We start from the raw sequence: 11,020 nt of genomic DNA on the forward strand, positions 1-11,020 counted from the left end.
AGTGACATTGTGCAATGGCTGGGGGATTTAATATACTGGATGGAAATCATCAACTCAATAACTTAAGTATCAAACAGGAAGCATCAGGGAGAAGACAAGTTGTTGAACTGCACACCGGAGGGGATCAACTGGATGGAAAGGATGTTGCTTTTACCTTTGGTACATCTGGAGATAACTAATGCCTGCACGGCTTTGGACGTCGTCTAGATTCACAAAGAAGTCAAAGAGGATTGTTTTTCCACATTCACGATTATTTCTGAGTAATGTAAAAACGTTTTTGCACAAATAACCCCTTTCATCCTTTCAGCTTTTACTCCAGGAGGATACATATGGACATTTCACATCTTCAAAAGGCAGCAATCACCTGCTGCTTCATATTTGGTACTGAATGGATGGTTTACGGTGGGAAGAACAAGGGATTACTCAGTGAAGTGAATCTCCTCTCAATTTAGTTCTTAGTAGGATCTAAAGGAGATGCTGTACGTATTTTGCAAATGAAACTACTATGGAGACCAGACACAGGCAAAGCAAAGTTTACACTCCGGTTAACCCACTGCATCCTGCCAGGTTATCACTCCTGATGAGGTGTTTGAACCATGTGGTCCACTGAGAGCATGGAGCCAGAGAAGCTCACACCCAGAGCAGCTTCATAAACAAGGTGGATGTGCCTGACCATGCTCACTACATCATCGCTATATTTGTCTTTGTCATCGGGATATTGGGCGTCACTGGCAACGCGCTGGTTATGTTTGCCTTTTACAGGTTGGTTTGAGTTGTTTTTTCTTCAGATTTTTATTTTAAGTCATTGTGTGTGCCTGCTCTTTCAGTGGAGCCTTACCAATGTTCAACGTGGGTCTCTATTTGATTCAGAGCCCTGAGGGGGTTTATGGAGATTTACGGATGGAAAGTCATACATGGAGAGACAGACAGAATCACAGAGTGCGTGGATCTGTAGGCTGGGGGGGTGTTGTTGGTTGCGTGTGGTCGCTGTTTGAAACACATGTATATTTACGAATAAGGAGCCAAAAGCCTCTCAATCAAAGTTGAGAAGTTTTTGCTCTCTTTAATTCACTGCAGGGGGAGGGTCAGTATTTGTCATATATTTTACTTCCAGGGGATCAAAGGGGTTTCAAAAAGATCTGGTGATTACCACTCAAATAATCCATGTATCTCCATCCTGGCCAATGCATGGCAAAGACGTAGAATGAGGATCACTGGAGACAATCTGTCTTGTATCCTCATAAACAATGTAAAATGTATTGTATAGAAAACATATTTGTTTCCATTGAATGTTTTAAAACTTCCCCAGCCTTTTTGGTGCTTTACTGTGTTTTTACCCAAATGTTAAAAATAATCATTGTGCATTGTCTGCAAGTCCATTTAGAGTCACAAGCTCATTCTGATATGTGACTCTTAAATTGTAAACATTTTTGATAAGACAAAGAAGAATATGTATGTTATTAGTCGTGTCATTTGGACTGCCATCGACCTCTTATTCAGCTAGTGACATTAAGAGTTTCACAGAAACTGGGTCAGAGCTAAAAAGTGTGTGCGTGTGTGTGTGTGCACATGTGGTCAGTGTGTGTGTTCTCGGGATTGTCAGAATCTTTTATAGTTCAGTTGTCCATTACCGTAGATTTCTCCATTGTGTTGTGCTGATCATTTGTGTTTACTGAATCAAAAATGCACATGTTATTATTGGTTCCAATCCATTAACACACAAACACACACACATGCAGGGCCACCGCTTGCGAACAAGCAAGGCAGGCAACTGCTTGGGGCCCCGGACCAGAAGGGGGCCCCCAAAGAAGGTAGAGTAAGAAGGTCCACAGCAACGACAACATGAAACACTCTTTAATTAACTGTGCCTCAAGACTGCCCCATGCATAGCGTGCCGTAAAATGCTGCTTCTTATCTTAAGTTGCGTTGCCTTGCCCTGCTCCGGCGGGGGCTCCCAGTGAATGTCTTCCTAGGGCCCCCACAGACTCTAGAATCGGCACTGCACACATGCACGCACGCACGCACGCACACACACACACAAACACAGAGGGAGATAATTGTCTTTCAAGTGTTATGTCACTCGATATGGTGATTTTCTAGGAAGTATATTCTCTGTATGTATATGCATGCGCAAACCCTTAGAACACATAGAGAGATCTGCAGTGACATGAAAACAGATTAATGGTGTGATACACATACAAATGTTCAAAAGCAGACCCAAAGATGTCACGTATTCACAGGGTGACCTTGCATACACAACCCGATTGTTTGCTGTTTGATGAGAGAGAAGCCACTTTTGAGTCAGTGGACCCAGAAACCGAGTTAAATCAATAAAACGTCAGTGGAGGTAGACAGCAACTGCCTAATCAAGTTGCTGTCTAATGCAGGTTCTCACAGAGTTGACCAGTTCAGCAAAGATAATTGGTTATAATAATATATAAGAACAATAGAATATGTTTAAAAGTAAGAATAAACAAAGGTAGTGAAATTGTGTTAAAGGCAATGCTGTATACATATTTTTTCTATTTTCCTTTTCAAATGTCCCGATGGAAATTAAATTGTTTTCTTGCAAAAAAATATTTTTGTGTGTGATAGTTTATATTTCAAAGAACGACAGCAGAATGTCTCATAGGTTGTGAAGTATTATAGAATGACAAAGAGTTATAATTGTAGTCCAGTCCTAAACCAGTAAGTCATTAATAGCCAAGTAAACAAGTAAAATAGCTTTGAAACCAATCCTAAAAAAACATTTGTTCTAAATGAATTGAAGAGTTATAAATTAATTGTTTTAGAAAACCTGTGAAAAGAGCATCACAGTGGTCCAACCTACTTGTAATACAATACAAATTCGATAACACAGGAACATATTCTTTGGATATGAACAGCTGTTCCTTCTTGATGTGGGATTTAAAATGTAAGTCTGAGTGAAGGCTAAAGCCCAGCTTGTAAAATAACATGTAACATATTTATGATACTAACAGTTGTGTTTTTAAAGTCTTGTTTTGACAGTAATTTATTCATATCACGTTTGTGTGTGTGTTTGTGTGTGTAGTAACAAGAAGCTTCGTAACCTGCCAAACTACTTTATCATGAACCAGGCCATCAGTGACTTCCTCATGGCTTTTCACACAGTCCCCGTTCTTCTTTATCAACTGTCTCTACAAGGAATGGGTGTTTGGAGAGATGGGTAATGCTCTTTTTCTAACATCTTCAGACTACTGTGCACTTGTTGTTGTTTAGTAATTCACATGTCTGTATGTGTTTCTTCTCTGCAGGCTGTAAAATGTATGCCTTCTGTGGAGCCCTCTTTGGCATTACTTCCATGATAAACCTACTGGCCATCTCAATTGACCGCTACCTGGTGATCACTAAGCCTCTGCAGGCCATTAACCTCAGTTCCAAACGAAGAACCACGGTGGCCATCATCATGGTCTGGCTGTACTCTTTGGCTTGGAGTCTGGCTCCTCTTGTTGGATGGAGTAAGTTGAGCTACCTCAATGTCTATTTCTATCAAGTTCTTGTACTTGCTCTGTGATAATCTGAGAGAAACCGGCAAATCACTTGCACTGAAGAAAAACTGACATAGGGTTTGCTGTGATCTTAATCTACACTTTCACAGACATCAAAACAAGTACAAGTCTCATGTGAAAGAAAACTCAGAACTGCTGATGTTTATGTGATATCTTAAATGAAATGATGATGTTCTTTATCCCTTTAGGCTCATATATCCCTGAGGGCCTGATGACATCTTGCACATGGGATTATGTTACATACACAATGGCCAATAGGAGCTACACGATGATGTTGTGCTGTTTTGTTTTCTTTATTCCACTGGGAATCATCCTTTACTGTTATATCTTCATGTTTCTGGCTGTACGGCAGACTGGCAGGTACTGTAACTCTTATATCAGCAGGAGTGTTGTGTTTTTTTTGAGTTTATGTAGGTGGAGATACATGCAATATAAATTATTTTGATAACACTCCAAAATGAAAAAATACCACACTTAAATAATTTCAACTGTTTTTATCAGTACCATATGTCAAAAGGAATGTGTGTTTAAAAAGCTGGTGTACAATGGCACGTTAGGTGAATACTGTAGTAGTTAGCTTGATAGGGCTATACAACACAGGAAAGGCAGATTATCTGTGTAAAACAAAATATGTAAGGTTAAGGTGCATAATTCATGTGCACATATATATATATATCTTTATAAACCCCCAACTACTTTGACCAGAAGTGAATTCTTATATGAATGCTTCTTTTGGTTTATCTTTCAGCTTTAATAACTTATTTTTGGGCAGAGATTGGTCTTGTTAAAGATCATATCCTAATTGTTCAGCAGGACATGTATTACCTGAATCTTGTTTTATGGTCTCACTTGCTCTAACTGTACCACCCTACTCCATCCACAGGGAGGTAGAGCGTCTGGGGACCCAGGTGAGGAAGTCCACCCTGATCAAGCAGAGGTCCATCAGGAGCGAATGGAAGCTGGCAAAGATTGCCTTTGTCGTCATTGTGGTTTATGTCCTCTCCTGGTCACCGTACGCCTGTGTCACAATGATTTCCTGGGCAGGGTAATACTTCTTTCATACATGATTAGTTTTGTGCTGCAATGGTTTGAGTGTGCTTGTACATTTTGGGATAATATTTTTGAAACAAAAATCTGCTGTGGAGTTACAAAGGCAGCACATGTAGTTGGATATACAGCCTACATGATTTAGCTTCAAGTTTCTGCAGGGCTAAATGAAAGATGTGCTGGTTTACCAGGACATCATTGGAAGTTTAAATGGATTTCCAAATTTCCACTAGGGTCAAAATGTGCCTAAATCTTTAATGAATGAACTACTGTGTATATTTAAAGACACTTGTACATTGAGCATTGGTCTCTTTGATCATAGATTCAATGCATACATTTATTTTCAATTTATTTCATGTAAAAGTTGCATACTTAACTGTAACATTCATATAAGTAGACATTTTGTATCTAATCATATTTCCATCTGCCTTCGCTTTATAAAATGCTTGTGGACACATATTTTTATTCTAACCATTTTTCAAAAATAAAAAACATTCAGCAGACATGGCAGTCATGCTACACTTAGGAGTGTAGATAGTGTGTTGGCCATTTGGATATAAATCTCCCCAAAATGGCATTGATGTTGTTACGGTGTGTGAAGCAGGTAGGACCCAAATGCAGATTAACGTGAATTCCTTTATTTCAAGGCTATACTAACAAAGACAGAACAGAACACTCACCGAGGACAAGCCAAATCACAAGACGAACCGACAAAGACAGACAGAAAAACCAGAACTTAAATACACACAAGACTAATCACAGAAACAAGACACAGGTGAGGAGGGAGGATAAAACACAGGGACACCAGGTGAACACAATCGGGTAAATTAGACACACCAGGGAAACTAACGACCGGGAACCACAGACAGATTTAAACAAGACACAACGCAGACAGAACAGGCAAGACAGGAAGTGAAGACCTTTCAACATAAAACATGAAACAAGACGAGACAAAATACAATACAGGCAGATCGTGACAGATGTATCATTATATAATGTTGTGCCCTGGATCAGTGACATACAACAGAAGGCGAAGCTGCTCATACATTCTCAGCTTATCACAGAATTCACTAAACCCCATGTCCCTCCTGTGACACACAGTAGGATGAGGTGTACAGTAGTTTATGGTAACTTAGAAATCGATACTTTTATTCATTTCATTCACATTTTGCCTCTATCACTGGGGAAAGGTGGCGTTACACACAAAACACACACACACCGACCCACACACACAATGAGACAGACTACACACCCCCTTATGCGGCAGCTGGCACATTTAGGCTTAATCCCTGGTCCAGTACAACTCTTCATCAAGTTGCAACAAATAAAAAAATAAAGTTTTACTGCTGTTGTCACGCTAGAAAAACCAAAGAACTAGGCTACAAGATTATTTTTTTTTCAAACTACTGTTGTTCTGTCTCTTTCAGTCATTCGAAATCCTGTCGCCATACTCAAGGCCGTCCCTGCAATCATAGCAAAAGCCTCCACCATCTACAATCCATTCATCTATGCTATTATACACAACAAATACAGGTAAATATATACTTTTTTAACCTAAACTGCCTCTGAACATGTATGATGTCATACATTGGGACTCATAGTTCATCACATTAAACTTAAAGCTTTTTCTGTTGCTTTGTACTTTAAAAGGATGACTCTGGCAGAAAAGATTCCCTGTCTGAGGTTTCTGTCCCCCACTCCTCGAAAGGAATGCATGTCCTCCTCCATCAGCGAGTCCTCTCTCAGGGACTCCATCATTAGCAGACAGTCCACAGCCTCAAGGACTCACTTCTTCACAGCTTCCCATGACATGGTAATCCTTTTTTAACCAACATTTTGTTGTTACATAACATGGCTTGTATGGGCTATCACTGATCAGAAGGAACCATTACAATTCAGTTTTGTTAAGTCTCCTTTATTCTTGGTGACTTTTACAGTCTTTTAACACTAATCTGTGAAGAAACATACATGTAATCTTAAGGCTTTAAATTGATACATTAAAGATTTAGGTATTTTTTTGTATTCATTCCTGTGCCTTTTTATTCAATTTGGTCAAAATTGTCAAATTGAATGTTATAATTTGTATCATGTTCCTACTTTATGAATGCACACCTGAAAGTTAAATAAAAAGTTGATATTCATATTTTCTTCCACCAGGACTGTTACGTGACAGCATCTTTTGTCATGCATCGTTCACTTTGCAGGCCAATGCTTGAAATGTAATTCAATTCAAGATAAAACACTGGGATTAAGATCATTTTGGCCGCAAAATCATAGAAACCTTGTTTATGATTATGTTGCTTCAGTTTCTTTTCAAATGTATAGTGTTTCTAGAGTCCATTGTTGAGGTCTACTAGAATATATTTACATTGTTTAATGTTCCAAAATCAAATCGGATTGGTCCATTTGGACCTGGGTATCGTTACGTCACTATACTCAGGAAGAAAAAAATGGAAAAATAAAAATCTCCAACGAGGCGTTTTGGGGCAGCATCGACAGGTATTTTCTGTGTTAGAGTTGTACTCGCTACAGGGTGTACTTTGAGGGTTTGTGACTTTGCAGACCGTTTACATGCATAAAAAGCTACATAACACACAAGGGGACAGGTAATAACCGGAAAAGCATGACATGGGACCTTTAAATCACATGCTGATTTGAATTTATTTAATCTTGATTTAATAAATTGTTGTCCAATTCAGCTCACATTAGTTCTGTTTTGTCCTGCAGGTATTAAGGGATGTTGAGATGGAGCCGTTGGGAAGGAAGTCCGGTGCTTCCCTCAGAAGCATGCCATCGTACAGACAGCCTTCCAGAAACAGGACTTATAAGAAACAGTTACAGCGAAATACAGCCAAAACCCAAGCAGCAGAGAAGGTGAGAAAACACAGCAAAAAAATAGTAACTTTATCTTAAACGTATTTTATCTCATTGAGGAAACTTGTATTTTTTTCTCATTGTCAGCACCCATCTACCATGAATGAAACATACTGTGACCATGAGCTGGTTTGCAGTTCTCTCACCATCGCCACCCTCCCCCTACTGGTCCTCACCAGGAAACGCAGTCAGAGTTTATCTGATGAGATTTCAGACTCAAGCGAGAATAAAGGCAGCATCAGGGATCACCACAAGAGCGACTCCTTCGATTCTCATTTTGGAAAAATACCAACCAATGATCCTAGATCGCCTCAGGGTGTCCCTCGCATAATTGTCATCAGTCCAACATCTGAAAGCAGTCTTATCAACCATGACAGTGTCTGCTTAGAAGACAGTATTGAGGCGATGGAGAACAATGTTTTTGTTAGCTTAAACTTCTCATCAGAAGTCTTTGAGGCAGTGGAGCTGCTGCCTTGATCAGCTGGACTTTGCTGGACTGTGTAATGTTTTTCCTCTGAAGTTATATTATTTATTGTGATTCTTCACCACAGACATATTCTTCTTCTACTTTTTTGTTTGTTTGGAGTAATAAGGGTTGGATCTCAAAATGAAACAATATGACCCGGCTCTGGTATGCAATGTGCTGTGTTTTCAGACGTTGGCAGAGGCTGGGGCACCCCAAGGGACAGCATGGGTAGAAGCATGTTTTCATTAGATCCCACAAAAAGGATTTGAATATATATTTTCAGGAGTTCAGGGCCAATCACAAACTGTCTCTTAGTTCAGCTATGTGACCACTTCATGGATTATATGCTTGAGACTGAAGGGAAAATTGCATTTCAAATTAGATCATTTTATTCAACTGATATTTCCACGTGGGAATAGGAGAAAACAAAAATCTAGTTGCTGTTTATTTTCCGTTCAAATATCACACAAACACTGCAACAGCATAACAACTTAGGAAGGAGACTAGCACAATGACTTTAGGTTTTAAAGATGTAAAATAGTAAAAAGGGTTTGTATATTCAATTATTGTCTTGTGATAGTAGTTGCTTTAGGGAATGTGCACCTCTCAGACTTTGTATTAGTAGCAAGACAGTGGTAAAATGAAAATGTGAGGCTCTTACGTAATGCTGGTAAAAAAAAAAACGACAGAGCAGAGGCAGGGTCAGATTCAAAAGCGTCTCATACAAAAAAAAGTTACAATTGGCAGTGACTTTAACATGTCTTGCTCAATGTGTGGACACTGTGCTTTATAACAAATGCTCCAATGTATTATTCCTATTCATAAAAATATGACTGTTGTGTTGCTTATGAATGCTACAGTGTTGTTTCCAGTGATCTGAGTCAGTGTTATTCCAAGTCACTGACACAAGTAACACGGTTTATACACAGCACAAAAGTTCAATAATGTTTACAGAATTATTATTTATTATTATTATTATTAATATCCATCCTTTAAAGAAACAAAACACAATCGCTCCAGTCAATTAATAGTCTTATCGACTCATTACTAATATTAAAGGAAAAATAAGCAATTTTTTCACACACTTATGAAACATCTTTGTTGTAATATCTGTATCATCTGCGTTTTAACATTTGATACTTGTGCATCTGTTGCTTTTGAACTCATTAGTTCAGTTCATTTGCACTATTATTCAAATACATACAATAGGGAAAAAATAAAGTTATTTCAGTGCCAGAGAGGAAGCAATCCTGAAAGGCTCCTCCTTTATTCAGATACATACATCTAGAGAATGACAATGACTACAAACATTATAGGGAAATTATGGTAAGAACATTTCTTTTTCATGTTTATGTGCTGATTAAACTTTTTCAATCCACTTTTTGTTTAACTTTTTGTTAATCTGAAAAGAAAACACATGATTATACTGATAATGTAGGTATTGCATAAACCCTTCAATGACAACGGCTAATTTTTATTCCAACGTTTTTTTATTTCCTCAACAACCGCACTTGCAGGCAGCCAGAAATTGTGGCTATTTGGCTAAGGCGGGGTAAACTTACTCTAAATTTATTTTTGCATGATTGTTGACATAATAAGTAATATTGCTTGTTATATATTGTGAGTCTGAACGACGTGAGTCAGACTGATACAATATATTTTGATGTATCTGTATCTGTGTGTGCTTTCTATCTTCTTCTTGTCATTTATCAGAAGTCCAGTATTTCAGGGTTTGATGAAAAGAGGGAAATTATATATAGGTAGGAGCATATTACACCTACAACTGCCATATGGACGAACAGGGAAGAGTAAACATCTCCTCACAAGGCTCACTGAAGGTTACTGCATATTTATTTGAATGTCATACCAAATAAAGGTTGTTATTTTTGCCTAATCTTTTATTATTATGTACAATTAAACAGATAAGAGTGAGGGATTATTGTGAGTGTTGTTGTCGAGGCAAGTGTGACTTTTGACCAAATTAATCACTTTATCTCTTATTTCAATAGAGAACCGCAGTGACGCGTCCTAAAACCCGGAAGTAAACTCCTTCCGATTCCTTCGTCAAAAAACAATTCAATTTCTCCATAGGATTTTGGAAAATAGCTTGAAATAAGGTCTGTGGTTGACACACATTTAAGAGACAGATCACATTTTGTTCAGCCAGATAATATCCACATGTCTACCCCACTTTTATAATTTTCGAATCATAAATCTAGTCGCCAGAAGCAAAATGCTAACGTAATGCTATAAACGAACTACAGCAGAGTCGCTGCTTTAACGTCACGCAACTTAAGATCCATATTCAAAACTACAGATTCAAAATTGTTCAAGTTGAAGCGTTTGTTTTAACAGTTTGCAGGAGGCAGGTACTTGCTTTCAAGCAGAACAGGGCAAACAAACTTAGCGGGAGTGTTTACGTGTTCGGTGTAATGACGTACAACGGCCTCGACAACTTCTGTAGTCCTATTCAGCCACATGTTAACAACCATTGTTTTTCAGACACGTAAACTCTTCAAAAATCACCAGTGGGGTCACTGCTGATGTATGTAATGTCGTAGAACAAAACGTGATCTGTCTCTTCAATTTGTGTCAAACACAGACCTTATTTCGAGCTATTTTTCAAAATCTGGAAAAATCTCCATTAAACCCCATTGTAAGTTCAGCCTCATCCCCACCACAGCAGCCACACACCTTTAGTTAATCTGCCAAAAAGGCCACATTATTAACCCGAAAGTACACAAAAAGTACACTTCATATGCTCAAGTTCCTTGACCTGCTTCACGCTTTGAAATTTCACCGATATCTGTTACGGTTCTTCAACAAAACGTTCACATGTAAGAGGTTTATCTCTCATTCAGAACAATGAAAATGCTCTCCTCTCACTGATTACTGCACATCACCATGGAAACCTTTGATCTCTGGACACGTTGTTAGCTCAAATATAAACACCTGTGTCATGGAACACGATGATGTCATAACTCCAACTGATATGCTCAGAGCAGCAGATTTCAGATAATGGTTAATGGTCCTCAACAGCTCTACGTCAATAACAGCTCTACGTCAATAATGGGGTGTCATCATACGCCGTTTCCATGGAAAC

The 11,020-nt window shown here is 38.5% G+C and overlaps 1 protein-coding gene across 1 annotated transcript; it reads left to right on the forward strand.

Moving 5' to 3' along the window:
* Nucleotides 1-596: 596 nt before the first annotated feature.
* Nucleotides 597-7,928, forward strand: LOC117558605 (melanopsin-A-like). Its single transcript, XM_034234865.1, is given in 12 exon segments — nucleotides 597-627; nucleotides 630-762; nucleotides 3,053-3,122; nucleotides 3,124-3,187; nucleotides 3,276-3,479; nucleotides 3,719-3,890; nucleotides 4,414-4,575; nucleotides 5,080-5,087; nucleotides 6,005-6,110; nucleotides 6,228-6,390; nucleotides 7,305-7,451; nucleotides 7,539-7,928. Coding segments are annotated over 12 exon segments (1,650 nt in total).
* Nucleotides 7,929-11,020: the final 3,092 nt, after the last annotated feature.

The sequence above is a fragment of the Gymnodraco acuticeps genome, unplaced genomic scaffold, assembly GCF_902827175.1.
Source record: "Gymnodraco acuticeps unplaced genomic scaffold, fGymAcu1.1, whole genome shotgun sequence".
NCBI classification, from domain to species: Eukaryota; Metazoa; Chordata; class Actinopteri; order Perciformes; family Bathydraconidae; genus Gymnodraco; species Gymnodraco acuticeps.